Here is a 27,979-nt window from a genome sequence, read left to right as displayed (position 1 = left end):
TGAGTATGCTTCCCGGTATTGTTCAATATCAAACACACGAAGATTATTGATACCCAATTAAACCAGACAATGCGAATGATCTCAGGTACCATTGGACCAATACCGAACTATTGGCTTCCCATTCTGAGTCGCATCTCACCGCCGAAACTACGAAGTCATTCCCTTCACAGAGAGATATACTGGCTAACCGTCAACCACCCATCCACCATGACAAGGGCGATATCGAAATAGTCTGCGCTCTAGATATCTTTCAACGTTAAGTGCCACCTTCTCACATCAAGAACATTTCAGCCTCACCTAGGTCTGAAGAAGACAATGGGAGAGCGACTCACCACATAGTATGGTATAACTAGAACCAAATTGTTCTATATGGTCCACATATTGTTCATTCAAAAGTTACACCATTTTGAGCGTCGGGTTTGGGGGAAGGGGGGGAGGTGGGTGAGAAGTCAGCAAATTAGTAGTTTTTAACGTTTTTCGTCAACATTTCTAAAACTATGCGGTTTAGTGTGAACAATGTTCACGTATACAAAAATGCTTTACATTATGCTTTTTTACGAATATCGGGAGAGTAATTCATCGTTTAAATGCGGAATATCCTCAAATTTAAATTTACACAGCGGCCCACGAAAACTACCTGTTCAATTTGCGTTTCCTCATAAGAAATCAGAGAATGTATAATTACTACATTTATTTGTGCTTCTCTATAGAAAACTTACCCACCGGCTGTCATACAGTGTAGCCGATTGTTGTTCACAAGAAGCATTTATGGTCATGCCATACAGAACCTGAATTCTTAGACGCAGCTCACGCAACGATTATTACTGTCATAAAAATACCAAAAAACATGATTTGGCAACTTCAAAATATTGCACGGTTCCCTCACAGCCCGCCACAAGATATAAAACAAGAAATCCACAAAAAACCAGTTTGTTCTCGGCAACAAACTTGCAATATGTTTCATATATGCGTTCATTTACACTGGCGTTTCTAGCGGGAATTGGATCGTTGTATTTTGTGATTAGATTTAATTTGTGTGGTATAAGTTTATGTACTTATTTTAAAGTGAATTTTTAGTCATATTCTGCTTCTGGTGGTAGTTCATGTGTTGCATTTTGTGATTATATTTTTCGAAGTTGAATTTTGTGGTGATTAAACTGAGTGTTATTGGAGTTTATCGTTTTATAGTGAATTTTTAGTTATATTCTGTGATTATTAAAATACAATGGACGAACAACCAAGTTGTTCCCAGAGAAGACAGCCAAATTCTGATTTTGATTCCAAAAATGAAAAGCCGCAAAAGAGACGGAAAATGTTAACGTTGGAAGAGAAGGTAATGAAGGTAAAAAATGGCATTAGATGTTAGCCAAGCGGTCGACATTTGTAGCAGTTTAACAAAAGTATCCGTTAGCTCTATTTATCGTGTGCTTAAAAACACATTGGAAAATAAAAAGCAAGAAAAAGTTAAAACTAGAGGTCGAAAAAACATAGTTTTAGATGACGTGACAAAAAATATTATACGTCGAAAAATTCATTCATTTTATTTTCGGAGTGAAATTCCAACACTGAAAAAAATTTCTCAAGAGCTCGAAAACGATGACCGTTTGCCCAAGATATCTTGTAGAATATTAATCAGGACTATGCGCGAAATGAACTTTCGATATGTGAAACGCAACAGAAAAAGCATGCTATTGGAAAAAAATGAAATTATTGTGTGGAGAAGAAAATATTTAAACAAAATACGCAACACCGGACGGAAAGTATACTATATGGATGAAACCTGGATTAACGAAGGTCATACAGTTGGAAAAGTTCGGCAAGATTTAAATATCAAAAGTAAACGTGAAGCATTTATCCAGCCGTCTGTAGACCAGAAGGCTGGTCTACAGGATTGAAAGCTCCATCAGGAAAGGGACGGCGTTTAATTATTACCCATATGGAAAGCGATACAGGATTTCTTGATGATGGTTTGCTTCTATTTGAGTCCAGAAAAACAGGAAATTATCATGAAGAAATGACTTCCGAAGTAATTGAGCAATGGTTTAAGAGAATCTTACCAAAATTAGAACCTGGGTCTGTGGTTGTTATGGACAATGCGCCATATCATAGCCGCAGACTAGAACAATTACCGACGACGGCATGGCGGAAAGGGAGAATCCAAGAATGGCTTACAGAAAAAGGAATTGCATACGAAGAATCAATGCTCAAAATTCACCTACTTGACATTGCACGGTTAAGGAAATTTGAATATCTGAAATACGCTGTGGATGAAACTGCAAAAGATTATGGTGTCAAAGTTCTACGTCTACCACCTTATCATTGCGAACTTAATCCCATTGAACTTATCTGGGCGCAAGTGAAAGGAGAAGTAGCACGCAATAACAAAACGTACAAATTAACCGAAGTTAAGGAACTTCTGACACAAGCCATCCTCCATGTAACTCCTGAAAAATGGGCTAAATGTATAGGTAACATAGTTAAAGAAGAACATCGTATGTGGGAACTTGACATTCATATGGAAGTTTTAATAGAACCAATTATAATTACACCAGGTGAAGATGACAGCGATAGCAGCACTGCATCTTCAGATTTAGATAGCGATTAATATTTTCTAATAGTTTAGTAAGTTTATAGCGTTTAGGGTTTGTGTTAAAATAATTAGAATAGTATAATGTTTTGTTATATTAGAAATTATATTTATTTTGTTTTTATATAATTTTATTTTGATTTGTTTTATATTGTTTTGAAGTTTTTAAATTAAGTTTTTTGTTCATTTTATTTAATGGGACAATATGGCTCTTGGCGAACACCCATTTAAAAAAAGTAACGCGCCATAAGACATACCTCTTGGGTGGTGTGGAAATTGTCTTAAATCTTTTTTTGATTAATTGTTCAACTATTTAAGTACGGGTCACGTCAATATACGTTTTAGCGAACTTCTGCGACCCGCGACTAGCCGGGTAGCATCAACAAGCTTTCTGCAAATTTACTTGTTTTTTATAGCTTTTTGCTTGTGGCATTCTGTATTTTTAGGGGAATGTAGAGAATAAACCACAGAATATTTATTCATATATTTAATTTACTGACGTTTCGATATGCAGAGACCGTTTTTAAATATACAACTGATAGTTATATTTACTTTTCTATAACTTTTAGCTTGTGGTATTCTGCATTTTTATGAAGACTGTTGGAAATAAGCCACAATATATTAATTTATTTACATGTTTAATTTACTGACGTTTCGAACTCTAGTCCAGAGATTGCTTTCAAAGTTAGAAAAAAAAATAGAAAATAAAAACATAAGATTATATAAATATATAATAAACAAATAATATAAATATAACTATTATTTATATCTTTGAAAACGGTTTTTGGATATGGAGATCGAAACGCCAGTAAAATCATGTAAATAAAAATATATTGTGACCAATTTTAACAAATAATATTTAAAAATATAATATAATTAACGTTGAAATAAAAGTGAGTGTACGCCACTGGATCTTCATGCGTCTTTCCGCGCTTCCCCGCCTTTAAAGGATGATGTCACTTTCCCCATATTCGTAACTTAAGCATAGATTTTAAACAAAAAAGGTCCTTTGCATAATCCTTCTACAATTAACGGTTCCAAAGTTACGGAGGTAGTATAGTATAATTGGTCCAAAAAAAGGCCTAACCCAGTCATCCAAAATAAAAGTTTTCCTCCAACACCAAACTGTTCTATATGGTCCACATATTGTTCAGTAAAAAGTTACACTCAAAAGTTACAATCAATGACTAGACGATTTTTACACATAACGTCCTATTAGATGAACTACACTTTTCAGAAAGTTGAGAAAAATCGATTTAAAGGTACAACTTGAACTTGTTTTTTAAATTCACCTGACTCGAATATTGGAATTTTTGTAATGCAACTTTAACTAATAAATAGAAACAGATATTTTAAGCCACATTTCGTCACACAGGAACTATGATACAATCAATATTAGATAAATTTTTGTACTTGATGAGTTTTTCCATGAACACATTGGATATTAATATCCTATTAGAGGTAAAACTCACTAACTACACTTTGTACTTGATGAGTTTTTCCTTGAACACAATTATTGGATATTGAGAAGTTAATGAATTTGTTTCCATAAAATTTCGCTGCCTTACAACAAACGAACTATCAGAAATAACAGTCTATTATTTAAAAAATAATATTAACAATAAGTTTCGTTCTTCGAAAATAAATGCAATTCTTTCAGCATTTATGACAGCCACAAAAGTCGCCTGCTTAATCGCAAAATAGATTATGTTAGGTACCCTTTATATAAGCTATCACTGTTACAAAGGAATTTAAGCTCATATTTTTTTAATCAATCGCCGAACAGATAATTCACACAAATATAATGTACAGTTTCAACAATACAATGTAACACACAAGTCGCCTGCTTAATCGCAAAATAGATTATGTTATCTAATGTATTGTTTAAAAAATCACTAAGTACCGATTCGGCATTCCAGATTGTAAGGAAAAATTCACTAAGTGCAATAATAAGTTTTAATGAGTTTTACCCTGAAACCGAAATTCACAATATTGTTCTCCAGATTGGAAGGAAAAATTCACTAAGTGCAATAATACGTTTTAATGAGTTTTGCTCTGAAATCGAAATTCACAGTAATGCACTTAGTGAATTGTCTTAGCAATTAATAAATTATCTTAGCAATTATAAATTATCTTAGCAATTATAAATTATCTTAGCAATTAGAAGGGTTAGAGCCCCAGGTGACTTCTCCAGGGCTGCGCAGTATCGTATTTAGTTCAAATTGATGAAACTCTCAAAAAAGTGCACTTACTGAGTTTTACCTCTAATATAATAGGACGAAATTTGATTTCATATGAGGCATGATAACCACCGCAAAAGGTTAACAGGTTGATGGCTGAGCACACCTATAGGTGTGCTTTGGCTTCCCGCAAGAATGCCGAACACACCTATTAGGCGAAGCAATAAAGCACTAAAATGGGCCTTACCTCCGAAAAAAAAACGACAAGACGGATCTTAATAATTCTTTTTCATTCGATTCATGAATGCGCCAGGAAACTTTGTGACCCCGAGCCATGATATAATATTGAAAAACTGCATACAAAAAAGGCATTCTTAAAGTGCATCTCAAACAGACAATAAAAAAATTCAGAACTCGTCAATTATCGGCGGTAATAAGTTCAATTTTGTCACTCGGATGTTTTTGGGATCGCTGAAAACGAATATGACGTCGAAAGTGATCTCCGGAGTACCTGGTGCGCAAGGTACCTACTGTTTACCTCGTATTTTGGAGTTTCGGCAAATTCATTCAAAATTAGTCAAAAATCATTACCCGGGTGTTTTTGAGGCCGCTAACGACGAATATGACATCGGAAGTGATTTCCGGAGTACCTGGTGCCCAGGGTACCTACTGTTTACCTCGTCTTGTGGAATTTTCGACAAAAAATGTATTAAAAAATTAGTGAAAAATTATTACTCGGGGGTTTTTGTGTAGCTGGCGACGAATATGACATCGGAAGTGATCTACGGAGTACCTGGTACCCAGGGTACCTACTGTTTACCTCGTTTTCTGGAGTTTTCGGCAAATACAATAAAAATTAGTCAAAATTCATTAATTGGGGGTTTTTGGGGTCTCTGACGACGAATATGACATCGGAAATGATCTCCAGAGTACCTGGTGCCCAGGGTTCCTACTGTTTACCTCTCCATGTGGAGTTTTCGGCAAATTCATTACGAAATTAGTCAACAATCATTAGTCACGAGAGATCACTTCCGATGTCATATTCGCCGTCAGAGACCCCAAAACCCCCGAGTAATGAATTTTGACTAATTTTTTAATGAATTTGCCGAAAACTCCAGACAACGAGGTAAACAGTAGGTACCTTGGGCACCAGGTAGTTCGGAAATCACTTCCGATGTCATATTCGACGTTAGCGGCCCCAAAAACCTCCGAGTAATGATTTTTGACTAATTTTTAATGAATTTGCCGAAACTCCACAACACGAGGGAAACAGTAGGTACCCTAGGCACCAGGCACTCCGGAGATCACTTTCGACATCATATTCGTTTTCAGCGACCTCAAAAACCCCGAGTAACAAAATTGAACTCATTTCCGCCGATAATTAACAAGTTCTAAATTTTTGAAGTTATACTTCTTTAGGCGCGATTGAGATTGAGGGTGAATTTATATTGATCTGCGCGCATGCGCACACCGACAGTTTGGTATTAGTCTTTATACGGGCTCTGATTGAGTGTTGAAATGATCTGTCAATAATTGTTCAATATGGAGGTTATCGGTAAACAAAAATGTATAATATATTAGTTTTTATTGTTGTGAGGACAGAAATAAAATCAAATTTATAATTATAGTGACTTTTTAAATAGTTTTGAAAAGCCACAGGTACGTAATTCTAAATGTTTCAGTTGTATTCCAATAAAAAATTATCTTCATACCTATTTGGAAAATGTAAAAAAAAATAATGTACTTACCTAGTACAGTGGAACCTCGATAACTCGGATTAATCGGGACCGCGACCGATCCGGGTTATCGAAAATCCGAGATAGCCGGAGAATATGGTAAAAATTAATAAAATACGGTATACTTACAGATAAACTCCGTTAGAATTGAAATAACATGAAATATATTTATAAATATGCACAGTACCTACTCATTAAAATTACTAAAAAAAACACCAAACCCAAACGTAAGCAAATGGAAGCGAACAATACAAGACACACAATACTAAAGACCATTGTTTATAAAAGAATTTTTTAAATAGTCTTTCCTAAACAATGCTGACAGTTTGAAATAAAAAGGAATAGATACTACAGACAGGTGGCTGTTGTTTCTGCGGCGTGTGCTGTGAGTCATTTTTAATACCGTATAGTTCAAATTACACACATAAGTACACATTATCTCTCAAATATTATATTACATACATTTTTATTGTTGAAAGGTTTGTCTGATAATTAACTATTTTGATTGGAAATAAGCCACAATTAAATTGAAAAATACAAAATATTGAAAATCAAAATGTTTATCTGATGAAAATCGGTCCGGGTTAGCCGGACTTCCGGGTTATCGGGGGCCGACTTATCGGGGTTCCACTGTACTTGCTATGCTATACCCCTAGTAGGCAATGCTTTAATTTACATAATCTGATTACGAACAAACTTTCTACAAATTTTCATCTAATGTCTCGTTTTCTTACTCTATATATTGTTGTATTTTAATTCGACAAAAATCAAACTAATAAAAATTCATATAAACAAAATGTCAAAAAGTTGTTCAGTTTGTGTATATTCCCACATGACGTATACGCGAAGGTGGTGCAGTTTGAAATCTCTTCGACTCTCGTACGACGGGATACACGGGAAGTAGGTTCAAGCCCAATGCAAGTTATATCATTTTTTATTTTTTTTTATAGATTTTATGATTGTAAGTATATTATTATATAATTTTTTTCAGAAAATACGTATTTAATTAAAATTTTTGGCAACAATTATTATTGTTCAGAAATCATTTGTGGCATTTTTCAATGTGTTTGTGTGTGTTTTATTCTTTTATTTTTTTAATTTTTGGTATTGTTTTAATAAAAATTTTTGGAAAGTAGTAGGGAAACTGTTTAAAGTATATTGATTTCGTTGAAATCATATAATAGAAGTATAACTTCTTACGTGCGTACAAAGTACACACATTCTTTTTTTGTAATTGTCTGTTTGAGATGCACTTTAAGAATGCATTTTTTGTGTGCAGTTTTTCAATATTATATCATGGCTCCAAATCACAAAATTTCCTGGCACATTCACGAATCGAATGCAAAAAGAATTTATTATTAGAAAGATCCGTCTTGTCGTTTTTTTTTCGGAGGTTCAGTGCTTTATAGCTTCGACTATATACGCGTTTATGTATGAGTTTTGTTTATCAAAAAAAATGTCTGCGCCAATGATTGATAAAAAAAAATTGGCGATCAACCTGTTAAAAGGTAAGATGAAACAAGGGCACGGTTTTAAAATAATATTAAATTTTTCTACTAACATTTGTAGATTGAAATCCTCAGGAGCATTCAAACCTGCTTTTTCATAGAAAGGACGTGCTCCATCATAGTATTTAAAAATAAAATCAGGAATTGTAAAAAGCATTTGCATAACACTGTTTAGATAACATGAATTCCCCATATTTGTCATTCCTGTATAACCAGGACCATAAATAGGTTTTAAGGCACCCCCATTTTCCTGCATTGCCATCCATTCGTTAGTTTTCTGATTTAACTCCAATTCCAATTCCACCATTGACTTCTCCGATTTTTCCATGTTAGCGATGTTAATACCTAAAACAGATTTTTTGTTTTTATGAGTATATATTAAATTAAAAGTCTTGTGGAATTAATATTAAAAACTGTACTATACACTATACTTAAATTAGGATTAATACAGCCTCTAAAATTCTAAAATGTTTGTAATGCCAAAAAACGGGATGTGGCATCAGGGAGTACCGAGAATAGTAAGCAAAGGATTTTTTTCGTTTATGCACGGAATGATGGTTTTTAATTTATTTTATTTTATTAACCCTTATCCGAGCCAGGTGGGTAAAACGGGCCCGAGACGCCAATTCTTTTATTATAAACTGATAAAAAAATTTTTATTAAATTTTATGCATCACCGAATTTGTTTAGATGTATGTTTCCTTCAATATAGTCATGAGCTATTCAAAATATTCATTATCATTTTTTCAATTATTGCGTCGAAAGAATTTTGTCACGTCAAGGGGCAACATGGGCCCGTCGGACCCTATTTGTATTTATACCTAAAGTCTAAATCTTTGCTACAGAAGTTAATCTGGCAGTCACTTAATGTTTTTGTGGATTATCTAAACAACTTTTGTGATTCCGTAAATCCAATAATAAAGTCTAAACGTGTAACAAACAATGTAAACGTCAAAGAGATGCTTACAATAGGTGTTATATCTATTCTAAATGAATTTTAAAAACTGATAAACATTGTTGGAATGCAATAATATTGTTAGGTAGATACCTATACATATTTCGAAATAAATAATGCATATAATCTTTTTTTAACGTAATACTTAATAATAATTTAATTTGTAATATATCAATTTGCAATTCTAGTGAGGAATAAGCTAATCTTGTGGCTTAGTCCCAACTAAAATAGTAAATTGATATGACAAAGTATTAATTAAAAAGTAAAATAATATTCTTCTGACTTATGCGTTTTATTCATTTTGTAAAGATTGTTTTTGTCGGTACTTTATACATGAGCTGCTAATTACCACAATATTTTCTCAGAAGGGTTTTCACACAATAATGAAAGGCAACAACACCGTAATCTTTTTCCAGGGTATGCGTAAACATCAACCCCACTTTTCAAATAAAATGGCCTGGTAGATTTACAAAAGTTTTTATTTATGTATTAATTAAGTCTTTATTTGGCTCCAAATGTTTATTACTTGCGAATAAATATTTTTTCTACAAAAGTTTTCTTGCATTTCATTATTTTGTGCAAATCCTTCAGGTAGATCGCACCCTAGATCTAGACCGCATACTATAGTAGCACCTTTTTGTTTAATCTAGACAATTTAAATTTAACTTTAATAAAAAATCAAAAAAGAATATTAGAAATATATGGGTAAATATGAATAGTACATTCAAGAACAGTGGTGGGCCCAATGGACCCGAGTTGCCCGGTTACGTAAGTAAAATGTGTTGCCCGGAAAGGGTTAAGAAACACGCATGGGACTGCGTTTACTACCCCACGTAGTGTGTGGTCGCGCGATCATTCATTACATTGCGTTTCTTTACGTTTTATTCCGTTGTATTGCATTTCTTTTGTTCTTATTTCTTCGCAGCTCTGCGCGATCCATTGCCCCGATCAATGCATTCCGTCCGTAGTCCGCGAAAAGAAAGCTATGCTTAAAAACAGGATAATACATATGACTGTTGCGGACTAAAGGAAAGCTTACGACTCGTTACCAACACTAGAACTTTGAGAAGTAATAAACAAGTTAAATTTTGTGTTTATATGGGATTAAGCCACAATTATTGATTGTAAGTAAAATTACATTTTTGACTAACTAAAGTTAGTCTACGACTTAAAGGTTGCCTATAACCTCAACAACAACGTACACTCGTTTTAACAAAATTCTAAAATAATATTTTTGAAAACGATTTTCGGGGTGGAAATCGAAACGTCAAACTTTAGTTAGTCAAAAATATAATTTTAATTACAATCACATAATATGTCAAATATGTCACAAAATATCTATACAAAGAAAACGAAGTGTTTATCGGAACGATAACCATAGGGAATTTTAAAACAACAAAGGATCTCTTACAGGGAAGTTACACATCTCGAGTACTATTCAAAATTTACACACTGAAATACAATACACACTAATATACACGTTGAAAAACAATTAGAAACGTCGATGAAAAAAATGCGCAAGATTAGGGATAGCAATGAGAAATGAATACTTAACATATTAACCCGTTCGCTACCAAGGGGGTATTTAAGTTTCGTCCTCACAGACCAGAGCTATTTAAATTGCCACTAAGTTCAATGCGATGCCCGGCTCACGGGTGAGACGCTGGTCTATGGGAAAAATCGATGTGGCTCATATGAGTCGCTTGGTAGCGAACATGTTAAGCTTTGCAGAGATCAAGTACAATAATATACTAAAGAGCTCGTGATTTAACGAAAAAACAGAATACTCCACAACACTCTAAAAGGAAATATAGGATTAAGAAGAATATAACAATTCACATATAAACGACAAAATAATAATAAAGAGAAAAGCTAAACACACGTATGGTGTATTCCACGAATATACGACTGTTTTGGATTATCGCGACAACGAATATTTTAGTGTGCACAATAAGAAGCAGGAAAATATTTTGCTCTAATAATTACTCCAATAAACAACAATATAATTTGCAACTTACATTCGCTCTTCATATTTTGCACAGTAAAATATTCGTTGTCGCGATAATCCAAGAGGGTCGTATATTCGTGGAATGGGGTATACCTTGGTTTTATAATAACGGAAAAAGCGTCAAAAGAAGAAGAGATTAAACTAAGAAAAGCAGAGGCAGAGATTAGACAATTGAATTTCATCTGGTGGGATAGGCATCTGAGCATGAAAGCAAAACCATAGTCATATAAAACAGTAGAACAAAATATTATGATATATGGTGCAGAAAACTGGATTATAAAAAAGAAGTAAAATAAGGAAAATAGGTCAACTTACAATATCTTGGAGAAATAAAGTATACAAAGCCATATTAAAAGGGGATATCTGAGACGGGGAACGAAACCATAAAATTGAAACAGTGATAAAAAAAGTATGAAAATGAATGACAAAACACAAGACATAAATAGAAATAGAGGGATATAAGATTGCATACTATATGCATTAATATGTAAGTTATACCGAGGGCAAATACTTAATAAAATTTATAGATTATAGATGAAAGTGTACGTCTCATTGGAGGAAAAAAAATATTAAACATTCAACCATACAGTGGTATCCTCTGATATGTACTAGAATTAATCGTAATTACCTAATCAATGAATTGGCAGGCAGGAATAAAAGATGTAACCAGTTTCAATAGAGAAGACACCAAATATAAACCGATTTATAAGAATAATTTTCACTTGAACGATAGCCAAAGGAATGCTCTAAAAAGGCGGTACACAGTATATGTTATAATTTCTTTCTCCATAACTTCTTTTTGTCCCAGTAACTATCTCTTGAAGTTTCCAGGTATTTCAATTGCAATATCTTCAATACTAGTAGCCATATTTCTCAAAATTTTATTATGACACGGAACAACGAAAGAACATTTGTAAAAAACTCATACATAAGTAAAAACTTCAAGTTGTATACTGGTATAAAATTGTTTATTAAAAAAGTTCATAAAATGTCGTGCAAAACGTTTTCGTTCTAATTCAGAACATTTTCAGTGCATTCTGTAAGTAATTGTAACTAGCACACTATTTAAAGTGGTAACTTCATAATACATGGTTTACATTTTAAATTTTATGAAAATATGGTGACTACCAGTCGATGTTACAAGATTAAATTAAGTACATGCTTAAAGGGCACAATGCTTCCCTGCTCATGTCTGTTGGCCTGTGCCCATTGAACTGGCAAGTACCTAGTTTTTTCGAGCAGGGAAGCATGGCGCCCTTTAAGCATGTACTTAATTTAATCTTGTAACATCGACTGGTAGTCACCATATTTTCATAAAATTTAAAATGTAAACCATGTATTATGAAGTTACCACTTTAAATAGTGTGCTAGTTACAATTACTTAGCAGAATGCACTGAAGATGTTCTGAATTAGAACGAAAACGTTTTGCACAACATTTTATAAGTTTTTTAATAAACAATTTTATACCAGTATACAACTTAAAGTTTTTACTTCTGTATGAGTTTTTTAAACTATGGTATACAGGCAACTATTGGGATTTTCCCATTGATTTTATTTTAACATTTGTAAAATCTCGAACGGAAAGTTTGAGAATAAAGAGGTCCAGCTATGATGTTCGGAACTGTATGTTAGGCAGATAAAAATAAAGAGAAACAATTAATGTACGTGGCAGAAATAAAAATGTTTAGATGGATGAGTGGAGTAAGAAAAAAGGATAAAATTAGGAATGAGTATATATATTACGGGAAGTCTAGAAGTGGCACCAATATAAGGGACCACGGGTTACGTTGGTTAGGGATGTTCAATGTCGAGATGCTAATCACCCAGTAGGAAGAATTGCTGAGTTGCAAGTTATGGAAAGGATTAAGAGAGAAGACCAAAGAAGACTTGGTGGAAGACGCGTGGGCAAGACATTTCTGCGAAGGGATTGGGATGAGATTCATATTGGTATTATAGAAACTTAGGAGACAAAAACTTTTTAGAGGGGTGGATAAAATAAAAAAATATATTACAAAATGATGTGCACAGGCAAACATTACTCAGACTGTCTTTACTGCCAGTAGATGGTAAGTGTATTAGTAGATACTTTTTGGTAAATAAAATAAAAATGACTAAATCAATTTTTTCTATTAAATATTTTACAGTTCAGGTTTAGAAAAATAAAACGATTATGGAATGAAAATTAATTGCCAATGCTTACCCCAATGAGCTAAGTGCTGAATTAAATTGGGATCTTCCACCATATCGTCTTCACTATAGCTGAAAACATCAGCTTTACCATCTTTGGTAATTGTTCCTAATTTTACAGCCAATGGATAATTAGTCAAGCTATAATGCTCCACAGCGTGATTGTTTCCTCCTGTACCGTCGTAGAACTTTCTACCGCATAGAATACTTCCATCGGAGAGATTTAACCACAAATTGTCAGTCTTATCACATTTTTCGCACTTCCATCCCGTCGGCGGAATTTTCTTTCCATTATCGATTTGTTTCAGATCTAATGCATGTCTGGATACTTCTCGAACTTCACCGTCCCAGGTCCCACTGAGAGCTTGAAGTTCAGCAAGTTTATTTGCTGAAGGTAAGTCGATGATAGCTTGTACGGACAATTTAACCTAAAATATGTGAAAACAACAGTTAGAAAACACTCAGATGCTAAATTATATATATCGTCGGTATACTGCGAAAACCAGGTAAATGCCGAAATACCGAAACCGAGAAAAAACGTTTTTAAAGTTTAGTGTTTTATTTTGAAGTAAGAGGACAACTTCTGTTTGATATTCGGTATTCTAGTGAAAGATGCATATATCAGAAATGATATTCTATCATTAGTTTGAAAAAGTTAAGACACCTAGCTGATTAGGCCTAAATTTAAGATGGAGATGCAGTCACTTACCTGGTTTTACCTGTAAACCTAAATTAATGAGATACCCTAAAAATAACACATTTATAACAAATATAATAAATCAAATATAATATTTTGTAGTTTTGTGATCGGAATATGAGGCTTTAACTAGTTAATAGCACTGTTTTTAAGGATTAGTCGATAATTATAACATTTAACTGGTTTTCCCTGAACATTTTATTCAGTGCTGTTTGTAGTTGTATATGGATATTATTTACATAAATGATAGGCAGTTTTATAGAAAAAACAAATTTATTTTGAACGTGTTATAGATACAAGAAAATAGTATCACTATGCGTATTACTCGTCAGATTAGGCACTGAAAGCAGGATCTGACACGATGCCATTGGCATCGTAAAATACGATACCACCTCTTATATTCCTACGGTATCACTCCCTTATCAAACAGCAGTAACAAATCTCTGTTTTTTGCTATGCTAGTTAACGAAGTTCTATCATAAAGTTGCTAAGTTTTTATCTACTAACATAAGCATGCTTATGTTAGTTGATAACTCAGCTTGCTTTTTTCTTGTTGACTGCCGTGCAGTATCAATAAGGAAATGAAGCTTGGTGATGCGTCATAATTGAAATGGATTCTGTTAATACTTTTTTATGACTGACCTTGCCATTTTTAGTTTCCCTTGCATTTTGAAAAAACAGACAAGTAATCTGGCATACTATAGAGAGATCTGATTTCTAGCGGTTTAGATGCTGCTATGTATAGAGTCAACGTCCATACAAGAATGCCCCGACTCTAAAAATTTAATGTTACGATATTGTCCTCCGCAGGTATAAGAAAATACACTTCTTATTTCACTTGCTTACATAATCTGGGACACATTTTGATAAGTAGTTGAGTATTATGCTTTCTATTTCAGAACTTCCTCGTCTACCGTTAATTTCTGACCAGGCAAAACGGTAAGCTACATTTGGTAATGCGGCTTTATTTACACACAAATTGTAGACCCATAATTTTCGGGAAGAATATATGAATTGTCCAGTTAATCTGGAATCTGCAGTATAGCCTGTAGATCGACAGTGATTGAAACAAAATTCCGTTGTTGATTAGAGCTTTTCTTATCATTTCGTTTTTCGAGATTTCATACTTCTATTTTTTTTTTTCTGATGTTGTCTGTAACTGTTTTTTTAAATCCGGTTTCTTAGTTGGATTAGCCATAATAGGATAGGCTAATAAATATTATTTATTACAAACTAAACATTGATCTTATTTACGACAAAAAAGCTTAAATTATAGTCGTTAGAAAATATTCTTCGGTATGTAATTTCGCTAATATCTTCCGGTTTTTTCAGCTGACAATCATTTATATAAAGTTGATATATTTTCCTTATACTCAAATTTTTGTCCAAATATCTACGCTTCGAACTTTGGCGAATATAATGTGGGGCCATGGTTGGAAAAGACTCAATATCAGAATTCACAATTTTTCGGTTTTCATTGCTTGTTTTATTTGGCAGTATATGCTTGCCTCTTTTGCCCGTATCTGCATAACAACATAGAATATCAATTTTTCTTACATCTTGCATTAACGACGCTGATGTACAAAGTGGTCTATTGAATAAAAAGAAGTATTTGCTTTTACTTACAAGTATTTAAGTATTTACTTAATAGTAATTGAATAAAGTAATTTCTTTAATGCTTTATTTAATTACTATGAAGTAAATACTTAAATACGAGGAAGTAAAAGCAGATACTTATTTTTATTCAATAGACCCAGTGTCTTACAAAAAAACTTCTGACATACCTGTACCTCTTGACCATTCAAAGAAACATAGTCGATACTATCGATTTTACCAGTCGCTATGAACGAGAAATTTTAATAAAATATACATGTAAAATGAATTAAAGACATTTATCACCTTTTTACTGAATATGGTGTACAGCAGTAGAAATATATTGTTGTCTGGCAAAATAATATATGTGCGCATACTTGGTTTTACATGCAACAGAACTTTAATTTTGTGGAAGTAAGTAGTGATATATTGTTTTACTTGAAAATGAAAAGTTAATTAGGTGTAACTTATTTATTTATCACACAAATTATCTGCTGAATGGTAAGTCGTATCATTTACTGGGTTTTACCTGTATGTAGAGAGTAAAAAGCTGAGAATTTTGGTATACTTAACTCAATATTTTAAAATTTGTCATTTACCTGGTTTTCGCTGTATACCGACGATATCATCTACTATCTACTAGGGCGGCCTGATAAGTACAGATAAGTACAGATTAGCCTACAAAATAAAAACGAAAATTTTGGAAAAATGGCAATTTATTCCTCAATATAGCTCGATACGCTTGATCCAGCGATGCTCTAACTTCTTTAACCCGTCTGAAAAATACGTTTTCTCGGAGTGTTCAAAGTAGGCTTCCGTACGGCGATGATCTCCTCATTCGACTTAAATTTCTGATCGGTCAGTGACCTTTCAAGTTTAAAGACAAAAATAAGTCACACGGAGGCAAATCTACAAAATACAGTGGATGGTACAGCAGTTCGTAGCCCAATTTGACCAATTTGGCCATACGACGACGGAGGTGTGAGCCGGTGCATTGTCATGGTGGAAGACCAGTTTTTTCTTCGCCAAATGTGGCCGTTCTTTTGCAATTCGGCGTCGAATCGCCCGAATAATTCGGCATAGTATAGCCCTGGGACCTTATTTCCCGTTATTCTCCAGATAATCGATGTAGGTCATATCTTGTAAATCCCAGAAAATAGTGGCCATCACCTTTCCGGCCGATAGGACTGTTTTCGCCTTCCTCGGAGAACGTTCGCCGGATGACGTGCTCTGTTTTGACTGTTCCTTGGTTTCTGGTGTGTACCAGTGGATCCATGTTTCGTCGACGATTACGAGACGTAGAAACTCCTTCGGATTATGCTTAAACACCATCAAACACTTCTCTGAAGTTGTCTCACGGTTGCGCTTGTTGTCCGGAGTGAGCAAACGCGGCACCCATCGCGCCAACAGCTTTTTAATGTCCAAAATTTCATGCATTATATGACCCACGTAGTCTTTTGAGATGCCTACTATCTCAGTTATCTCGCGCAGCTTCAGTCAACTGTCTTGTAATACTAGATTGTGGATTTTTGTCACGTTACCCTCCGTAGTAGCCATTTTAGGGTCACCTTGGCGTGGCTCATCAAAAACCGACATGCGACCACGTTGAAACTAGTTAAATCTAATTTTTGACGATTGCCATCCGAGGAGAAGGGTCACCCTACATAGCAACTACTCGCTCTTTGATTTCGCTACGCCATTTCCCTTCTAAAAACAAAGAATCGAATGACAAACCGATATTGCTCTTTGTCCATTTTAATAAAATCCGCGAACGGATAAATACTTATCGGTCTGCCTTCGTATTCGCTCCGTGCGTGACCATGGTGGGGGTACCCTGAAACGATGACAGCTTGAGTAGCATCGAAATATGACAATATTTGAACTATCTTTGTAATGTCTTTGTCATTGCATAACAAACAAGAATAAAAAACCGCTTAACACCGTAAAAATGAGTGGCGCATACAATATTCCAGCTACAAAAGATCTGATATGAATATTACGTGGCGCGAAAATATATTTTCATTTTAATGCAAAATAAAATTATAGCTTTATTTAAAAAGATTTTTCCATAATATTTGCTAAATTTGAAGTAAAACGCCCACCAAAAGAGTAATACAGTTTGAATTTTGAAGCTCTTTTGTGGCGCGTTTACTTCAAATTTAGCAAATATTATGGAAAAATCTTTTTAAATCAAGCTAGAATTTTATTTTGCATCAAAATGAAAATACATTTTCGCACCACGTAATATTCATATCAGATCTTTTATAGCTGGAATATTGTATGCGCCACTCATTTTTACGGCGTTTAGCGGTTTTTTATTCTTGTATCGGGAGTTTTGCAGTTAAGTTTTTCAAGTTATTTATAAATTAAATGTATAAAGTTGAATGCAATGTTTCTCGATTACACGTTAAGCTTTATAAAAGGTCGGCTTTGTCGCTTTATCTCCCAAATGATCTAGTGTCCATCGAAGGCACACTAGATTTTTTTCTATTCGAAACATATTGAAAAAAAAAATATTGGGATGGCCGGTAAACGAACTCGGATTGCCCGTTGTGAGATTAAATTTAGCGTCGTAACCACTACAACTACATAAACCATTTCGGGAATAACGGTTAATTGGATTATACTTTTGTAGCTTAATAACTTCTAAACAGCTTAACCGATTTTGATCACTAAAAATGAGTTTGAACATTGACAAGTAGTATCTGATGCATCTAAGGTCAAGTATGATAACTGAAGGTATAACAAGAATTATTGAGCTTGAAAAACCGTTTTCAGGTTTTGGGGACGAGAATGAAAAACAGACCCTAAATAGGAAGGGTCGTAAAATCCACACCCTTGGACCAAAATGGATGGTTGTTTTTTTCTGAAATTTAAGATGGCTGCTGGACCAATTTTCAATTCAGTCAGATTTAGAAAATCGAAAATTTCGTGTATACAGTGTATATAGTGTCGCGTGTAGAGGGGTTGTGCGCCACTAGCGAGAACTGCCGTTCTCTGGTAAATTTATCAGAAATAATAAATAGATGTTGCGTATTTAAAATAGTAAGTGTAGTTTTTATAGATCTTCAATAATTACATAAAAAATTAGATAATATATTTAAGCTAGGAGTAATAAACTATATACTCAATACTCAAAAGACAGATTCACACCAAATAATTTTACTATAAAAATCACCAGATCCTTCTCCTTTTTTAGTTGACCATGTCGGCCTTCGACGGTAATCCAATAATCAGTATCGGACAACTTATAAGACTATATATATATATAATAAGCGAGTCTTCTACAGCTGTCGCCGCTTCTCGCATCCTAATTTCCAGCGATTTCTGTCGAAGAAATCTTTAGTTTTTAAGTCTCTGGCGGTCATTGCATCTTCGACATCTTCTCTCCAGGATCGTCTTGGTCTACCTCGTTTTCTTCTTGTGGGTGGAGTCCATTTTTCTATTTTTTTCGGCCATCTATTTTCAGGCATTCTCTGAAGGTGTCCATACCAGTTAAGTCTTTTGGCTTCGATTGTGTCTATTATATCTAGATCGATTTCCATTTGTCTCCTAATATCTTCGTTTCTCACCCTATCAAGTCTAGTGAGTCGGCAACATCGTCTCCAATAGTTCATTTCCATCGCCTTGATTTTTGACTTGTTTCTTTGGTTGATTTCCCAGAGTTCAGCGCCGTACAACCCAATACTTTCTATTATTGTTTTATACATTCTTCTTTTATTTTCTTTTGTTATTTTATTACTCCACAATAGTCCGTGTAGCTGTCTGGTGGCTGATCTTGCTTGGCCAATCCTGGAATGTATTATGTCGTTACTCCCTGCTTTTGAAGATATTTGGACTCCTAAGTATTTGAAGACTCCTGCTGGATTTATAGTTCCCATTTCAATTTGTAGGCGTTCTGGTGTTTCTCCTACAACTAAGTACTCGGTTTTTTGTATATTAATTGTAAGGCCCCACTTAGTGTACTCCTCTTCCAGTTTTCTGAGCATATAGTCTATATCACTCTCGTCTTCAGCTAGAATGGCTTGGTCGTCAGCGAAGTGTATTGTGTACAATCTATCGTCATCGATTGGGATGCCCATATTGCAGCACTTTCTTCTCCACAGTGAGAGTGCCTCATTTAAATATATTTTAAAGAGTGTAGGTGCTATGCAGCAGCCTTGCTTTAGGCCCTTACTAATAGGAATTTCTCTCGTTAATTTGTTTCCAGTTTTAATGTTTACTGTCATATTTTTGTAAAGCTGTTGTACTGCTTGTATATTTTTTTTTTGCTTATTCCTTGTTTTTCCATTGCTATCCAGAGCATTGAAAGTGGTACACTATCGTAATAAGACTAATAAAACTAACGTACTTATAAGACTAATAAAAATAATACGTTGCTAGAGTTCTAAGAATAACCGATTTTTTTTATATAAATTCAGACTATGAATCTAAGAATTAAAGGAATAACTAATAAGGAATAACACAAAAAATTACCGATATAACTTAATTCACCTTGAAATTTTAAATGTCAATAGTGTCGAAATTTCATAATTTAATGTGGCAAACTTCCTGAGGTTGGACCAATTACAAACAAGTATGTCAGCGCGGTAAATCTGAATTACTCCTACTAGTTTAAAAACGAGGATAGATTTTTCCATTTCTGTTCAGTTCGGCGGTTGAAAAGATAAATTGTGATGAATTCTTAGAATTTTATTATTCATTTGCAACTGCACAATTCACTGAAAATCGCTACTGTCAATATCACGCCTAACTTCACGCGCAACTTTGATACGAGAATTAAAAAAAATCTATGCATTGAAATCCAGATCCCGTAATTTTTTGAGCATTATAAAGTGAGTACACAGACATATATAATTTTTGAAGTTATACTTCTTTAGGCGCAATTGGGAGTGAATTGTTATTATTCTGCGCGCATGTGCACACAGACAGTATGGCGTTAGTTGATAAATCTTTCAAGTTATGTATATCAGTGCAAAAAAATGTGAAAAATATACTAGTGTTTTTAGTAAATATACTTATTATAATTTTTGTGTCTTTGGATTTGTCTTCCTCGGGAGTAAGATAAGTATTATTAAAACATTTTTATATTTATTATACTTCACTTTGTCTATTTGTTACCGTGAATTGTCATTATGTCCGAGAAACTATATAAACGGAGAGCTCGTGGCATTATTGGTAGAGCATTCGGCTACAGATCGACAGGTCTTGGGTTCAAATCCGGACCATTCCTATTCTTTTTTTTTTATTTTTTAAAGTGGTAAGCATTAAAATGCTTACCTCTAGTAGTTTAATATTTAAATAACCTAAAAATAAACTGTTTAAAGTATATTTATTTCGTTGAAATCATATAATAGAAGTATAACTTCTTACGTGCGTACAAAGTACACACACATTCTTTTTTTTTTGTAATTTCATCTTCAATTTACCCTGCATTTCTCGTAGTCTATTATCGATAAGGTAGAGTTTCACTATTTTGGCTCGCGCCCCTTCATAATATGTATTTATCGTGTCGACCCCAAAATCGCAACTGTCATCAACACGCCTAACTTCACGCGCAACTTTGATACGAGAATTATAAAAAAAAAACGCTGGACGGAAGGGCCGCCCGAGAACTTTATCGTACCGATCTATTATCGTTATGGTACTAGATACTGGAATTCTATAAAAATAACAAAGTTACTCGTTATTTTGATATTTTAGAAACACCTACTGTACTTAAAAGTATTTTATGGTTCTACGCATCATTAATTCCTGCATTTGAGAAAATGTTCGATGCCATATTTCGGGGACACACTATAGATGTGTAGATTATTGCATAAATCGATAGAATATTATAGTCATACTTTCATTTCAAATTAGTTCATTTTTCTGAGAAATTAATAGTTTACAATATTTGCATTTCATTCTATTTCGATTACGCCAGTCAATGCGCGAGATTAAGAACAAGATATTATCTCCAAATTCTATCCTACTGCATGGATTTTAATGAAATTTTGGGAGTAGCCCAATCTCCTAATTCAAAGTCTATCCTATATACTATGGCGCTTTTATCATGGGGGAAGTTCCCACCACTTCTCAGGGGTGAAATATTTTTATTTTCGAATTACATGGAGAAAAAGGAAGATTTTTAAGAAAATTTAAAAATTCATTCTATAATTTGATCACATTTTTTACAAAAACCATTCATTTTAAACCCGTTCAACATTTTGAAAGTAGAAATAACACTATATATATATTAAAAGGTATTGTAGAAGGAAAACAATGCATTTAAATTATGGTAGATGGGGAGTTAAATGTATATACTTTTCATTTTTCCTTAAAGTACATTAGTCATATATTTTTTTGCACCATATCTCGCTTAGTTTGTAAGTAACCGACATTTAACGGTGCTCGTTTTAAAGGCCTTTTCAAACACTACAAAAGGTGTTGGTAGCATTATACACCTAAAACCTACCGTTCCTCTGTTATTTCAAGTTGAATACACCAATTTGAGCATGCACCAAAAAACAAACTATTTTCACCTACCATATCTCTTTTTGTATTATAAATAGAACATTTACGAAGGAACGAATCTCTTTATTATTTATAATCTAAAAAATGTTTTATATAGTGTTTTTAGTTCGATGCATAGTTTTTAAGGTATTCACAAAAAATCCGTCCGAAAAGGTGTCATTTTTCAATGAAAATGGCCAATTTTCAACTACGCATAACTCAAAAAGTATTGAGTTCCAAAAAAAAAGTATAGACCAGTTTTTGCTTAGAAATAGGTTCTTCAGCCACTTCCGTGCTTATTTTGACCAACAAATTTTCCACCCCCTTGAAGAAGTGGGAACCGCCCCAAGATAAAAGCGCCATAGTATATAGGGTAGATTTTGTTTCTTGAGCTATTCCCTACTTACTGTGAAAATATCAAGTACATCAATGTAGTAGGATGGAATTCGGAGCCAAATACCCTCATTGACTGCTCTACAATAATGCTCTGCTATGAACGCGTGAGAGAGGACACACATAAGATTATAGCAAAATTTCTATTTACCGTAACTTTTCGAGTTTTTGAGCTACAGCAATAAATTTTATGTCATTGGAAAGGTAATTTTGCATTCTTTCAAAATGTGTTAAAATATACAGGGCGTATCAAAAAAATTAAGATTTTTTATTCATTTCCGGTTCAACCGGAAGCCATGTTTTTGGTAAAATTTATTGTGATAATAGATAATAAAATACCATATATGTCTGCAAAATTTCAAATTTTAGTTTCTATTAAGAAGGAAGTTACGGGCACTCGAATATTTTTTTATAAAAAATTCATAACTCTCCTCCTATGGGGAGTTAAGATATATGACTAATGTCATTCAATTTACTGATAGGATATCAAAAATATATCAAAAAATAAAAAAATTCCTTGGAGCTATTTTTGAGAAAATCTAGTTCAAATTTATGTCAAAATTTGACCCCTTAAATATAGGCAACCCGTAACTTTTTCTGAAAAACGATAACATCTTTCTTATAGCCCCATCTTTAGGCTATATAACGACTTTTTCAAATTAAACTTATCTTCAAAAACTTTTTAGATAGATAGGGAAATGTGTCGGGGGGGCGGTCGGCCATGTTGGCCGCCATTTTGAATTTGGAAATGTCAAATTCCGTACTTTTATTTACCTATCGATGAGCTTATTTTGAGTTGAATTTCATTTATTTCTGTCAAAATTTGCAAAAATGGGCCCTAAATAACCCCCCTATTTCGGCCCCCCTTTGAGAGATTTTTTTTAAAAGCTTAGTTTCTCGACAAAATTCTCTTAAACTTACTCATACCGAATTTCATCAAAATCGGTCCAGTAGTTTTTGCTGGGCGGTGGCGACATACGTACGTACATACGTACGTACGTACATACTTCCGACATGTTTTTTTTATTTGCTTTTTAGACTCAGGGGGACTCAAAACGTCGAAAAAAAGTGAAATCTGAAAAAATTTTTTTTGCACGATCCTATAACTTTATCTATTATACTATACTACGTATATAGTACGATAAAGTAAAATATGCATTGAAATCCAGATCTTGTAATTTTTTTGAGCGTTATAAAGTGAGTACAAAGACATACATCCATTTTTTTGTAATTCCACCTTTATCAATTTACCTTGAACTTCTCGTAGACTATTACCATATGACTAACTCAGCAATGAGAAAACACTACCGTCACTATAATCGATAGAGCAATGATAAAAGACACATAATCTATGGCATTAATGTAAAAAAACTGTAATATTTAGTTAATGCATTAAGCATTAAGAAGTCCTTTTACAACTCCAGCATTTTAGAATTTAGGAACAATACCGCGAAAAAGCAAATTAGGTCTGAAAATATTACGGATATAATGATTTTTTTGATAATGATTAGATATGGGCATGGTCCCGCAAAGAGCGAAAATATTTTATCAGCCTGGTATTTATAGATTGGGTAAAATACGGTGCTTTATTTAAATGGATAATAAATAGACGCTTTTGTAACTTTTTAAATTATTATACAGTGGACTCTCTATAACGAACACGGATATTACGGGGTTTCGCTTATAACGAGGTACATTGGGTGTCCCATGAAATTCCTATTGAACTGTAACCCTCTATAACGAGGCATATTTGGTGATAACGAGAAAAAATAAAACCAAAAAATATGTTTTTTACCTGTTTTAGAGCTGTAATTTCTATAAATAAACACCCCAACTGCCTGTATATAAAAATTCCCAACATCTGTGTTATTATCGAGGCAAATGCTGCAATAAACTCGCCGCCTGCAATAAACTTCTTCTTGTTTATCTATCGACCGATATTGAATATTGTATGACATTTATAATTTGCGATGGCGAAGTCTCCCCTTATTCAGGTCGACCATCGACCAACTACGTAAGAGGCATCAACGTTTCAATATTATTGTTGTCTGATATAACAAGGTAATTAGTCCGCAATTTCAGTTCTCGTTATAGAGGGAGTCCAATGTATAAAAAATACTTACTAGTTCTGGAAGATTATCATCTGGCCACTCAAAAGTAGTAAAGCTTGGCAGCACTACAATGCTGTAATTATCTTTGTACTCGAATTTCTGTTTGCTCGATTCTGGATCAAATCCTCCTTCAACGCCAATTGCTAAACGGGTGATTTTCTTTTCTGGACCATCTCCCTGTGGTGGTGACTGAATCTTTAAAATGATAATAGATTTTTATACCTTATTTACCCTAGATGGGATAATTTTATTTATGTATTATCATTGTTTATATAATTATAGTTGGTCAACGTAACGAGTAAATTTGTTTGATTCTAATTGAGTCACCAGATGTCACCACCATTTCTGTCAGGGTTGCAATGTCAGGCATAACTACGATAAATTCAAAATGCATAGACACCAAGTTGGATACGGCCCTATTCATAACATATCAACTCGCATACATATTAAGAAAAATAAATATATGGAAGAATATAATTTAGAAATTGAATTAATGAAGTCATGCTATTATATGTACAGGGTGTTTGGTAAAGAATGGACCATAGCTTAACCTCAGATTCCTGTGGTTAAAATAGGTCGATTTAAACTAACTTACCTTAGTACAAAACTTGATAATAACCGAAATACAGGGTGTCAAAGTTAAACTTTTATTTTATTTATTTTTGAATATTTCCTGACAGGCATGAAACAACAACACGAAATTTGGTAAGTGGTGCTGGTACTGTACACCCTACTAAATTATGTTAAACAAACGTTTCTGGCTGCTACCAGAGGCGTACGACAGGGGAACGTGAATGGTTGACCCTTCCCAAATTCTACACCACTGGCGGAATTTCTATTTTAGTGCAATTTTTTGATTCTCCAATACTTTCTATGTAAATAACGTACTCTTCATTCGTAATGATAATAGTTTTCGAGATATTTGAAGCTAAAAACGAAGGAGCATAACACATTAATCAAAATAAGTGTCCCTATTCATTTTTAACTTCAAATATCTCGAAAACTAATGACTTTATCGTTACGAATGAAAAGAATATTATTTGCATAGAAAGTATTGGAGAATCTAAAAATTATGCTAAAATAGCAGTTTCATCAGTGGCGTAGAATTTGGGACGGGTCAACCTTTCACCTTCCCCTGTCGTACGCCTCTGGTATTAACCACAAACGATTATTTTACATAATTTAGTAGGGTGTACAGTACCTACACTTTCTGCCAAGTATCATAAGGATATGTCAAATAGTTTTTAAAGAACCGGGCACACATAGTTCTTAAAGTTTTAAATAAAGAATAAATTATTTAAAAAAAAAAGAGTACTTTAAAATAATTTGACATATCCATGTGATACTTGGCAGAAAGTGTTGACCCTTCCCAAATTCTACGCCACTGATGAAACTGCTATTTTAGCATAATTTTTAGAGTCTCCAATACTTTCTATGCAAATAATATACTCTTCATTCGTAACGATAAAGTCATTAGTTTTCCAGATATTTTAAGTTAAAAATGAAAAGGCACACTTAGTTTGATTAATGTATTATGCTTCTTCGTTTTTAGCTTCAAATATCTCGAAAACTAATGGCTTTATCGTTACAAATGAACAGTATGTTTTTACATCGAAAGTATTGGAGAATCAAAAAATTGCACTAAAATAGCAATTCCGCCAGTGGCGTAGAATTTGGGAAGGATCAACCATTCACGTTCCCCCGTCGTACGCCAGAAACGTTTGTTTAACATAATTTAGTAGATTGTATAATACCAGCACAACTTACCAAATTTCTTGTTGTTGTCCCATGCATGTCAGGAAATATTCAAAAATAAATAAAATAAAAGTTTAACTTTGACACCCTGTATTTCGGTTATTATCTACTTTTGTACTAAGATAAGTTAGCTTAAATCGACCTATTTTAACCTCAGGAATCTAAGGTTAATATATGGCCCATTCTTTACCAAACACCCTGTATAATGTATAGTAGCATAACATCATTAATTCAACTATTTTCAATGGGAAATAAGCCACAATTTTACCAAAAAAAAAAAAGATTTTATTAACGTTTCGAAGCCCAAATCGGGTTTCGTTGTCAAAATACAAAATACTACTAAAATAAACAAAAATGTTGTTGCTAAGTAAAAAAATTCTTCTAATAATTTTTTGAATCTGACCCATTTATATTGGCAATGCAGACGTATATTATACATTTTAAAGTAGAAGACTTTAAAATGATATCGCCAATATTTATGAGTTGCGTCCCTGGGACGACTTTACTAAAAGATAGTTCATTCGATTACATTTTATTTAGGTGAAACATCAAGACCATTAAACGTTAGAATAAGTGAACATCAGTCTTATCTTGACACTGAAAAAGATCGATACAAGGAAAATAGAAGCATTCGAGATGTGGATGTACCGCAGGATACTGAGAATATCGTGGACAGAGAGAGTGACAAACATGGAAGTGTTGCGAAGGATGCAGAGAGAAAAAGAACTTGCGCTTACTATTAAAAAGCGCAAACTGCAATACTTGGGACATATAATGAGGGGACAAAAGTACCAGCTACTACAATTAATTATTCAGGGAAAAATAATAGGTAAAAGATCCATTGGCAGAAGAAAACATTCATGGTTGAAGAATTTAAGAGATTGGTACAAGTGCAGCAGCTGCCAATTATTTAGATCTACGGTATCAAAAATACGCATAGCCTTGATGATAGCCAAACTTCGGAACGAGGACGGCACCTGAAGAGGAAGAGTCTTATCTTAAAAATAGAGAATTTGATAGATCTCAAATATGTCAACACGCATGGGATAATGAACATAGAGTTCAGTGGAGAGATTCAAGTATAGTCCTGAAAGAATCAGATAGTAAAAAGAGAAAAATCAAAGAAGCGGCTCTAATTATGCTAAATGAAAACAATTGTGTCGCAAACTCTTCGGTAGAATGCAGTAGGATGTGGTTACCCATACTGAAAGAGGAACTCAATAGAAAGAAAATACCACGATTAGTAAATCAATAACATATTGAGTTAGTACAAATTTTATATTTTAGTATTACTTATTGTATAGCTATGTATTATTAATATTATTCATAATTTAAACATATTAAATTCAGAACTTGGTATTAGTTTTTTGAAAGTAAATTAAATGTAAGACCATGTAGATGTCGGGATAGTATCACGAGGTTTTTTCCTGGTTTTCCCTCGTGATTTACTATGGAATCTCTAACGCGAGTATTTTACTGTCATCGTTGCATTTGGTTGTCTTTTTAAAGACAGATCACATGCTATGATTTTTTTGTGACGGATATTCTTGAGTTGGGATTGATTTCATGTAATCGAATGAACTATCTTTTAGTAAAGTCGTCCCAGGATCGCAACTCCTAAATATTGGCGATATCATTTTAAAGTCTTCTACTTTAAAATGTATAATATACGTCTGAATTGCCAATATAAATGAGTCAGATTAAATAAATTATTAGAAGAATTTTTTTACTTAGCAACAACATTTTTGTTTATTTTAGTAGTATTTTGTGTTT

General features: G+C 33.6%; 1 protein-coding gene across 1 annotated transcript in view; it reads right to left on the bottom strand.

The window, feature by feature from the left end:
* Window positions 1-27,979, bottom strand: part of LOC126890010 (ubiquitin carboxyl-terminal hydrolase 5) — a 119,440-nt gene that overhangs the window by 56,669 nt on the left and 34,792 nt on the right. Inside the window, exons 3-5 of the mRNA XM_050658812.1 lie at window positions 24,464-24,646; window positions 13,176-13,590; window positions 8,065-8,356 (exon numbers count right to left, since the gene is read on the bottom strand). Of these exons, the coding sequence (XP_050514769.1) occupies window positions 8,065-8,356; window positions 13,176-13,590; window positions 24,464-24,646 (890 nt within the window). The remainder of the gene's footprint in view (window positions 1-8,064; window positions 8,357-13,175; window positions 13,591-24,463; window positions 24,647-27,979) is intronic.

This window comes from Diabrotica virgifera, chromosome 8 (genome assembly GCF_917563875.1).
Source record: "Diabrotica virgifera virgifera chromosome 8, PGI_DIABVI_V3a".
Classification (NCBI taxonomy): Eukaryota; Metazoa; Arthropoda; class Insecta; order Coleoptera; family Chrysomelidae; genus Diabrotica; species Diabrotica virgifera.
This window is presented reverse-complemented; position numbering and strand designations above follow the sequence as displayed.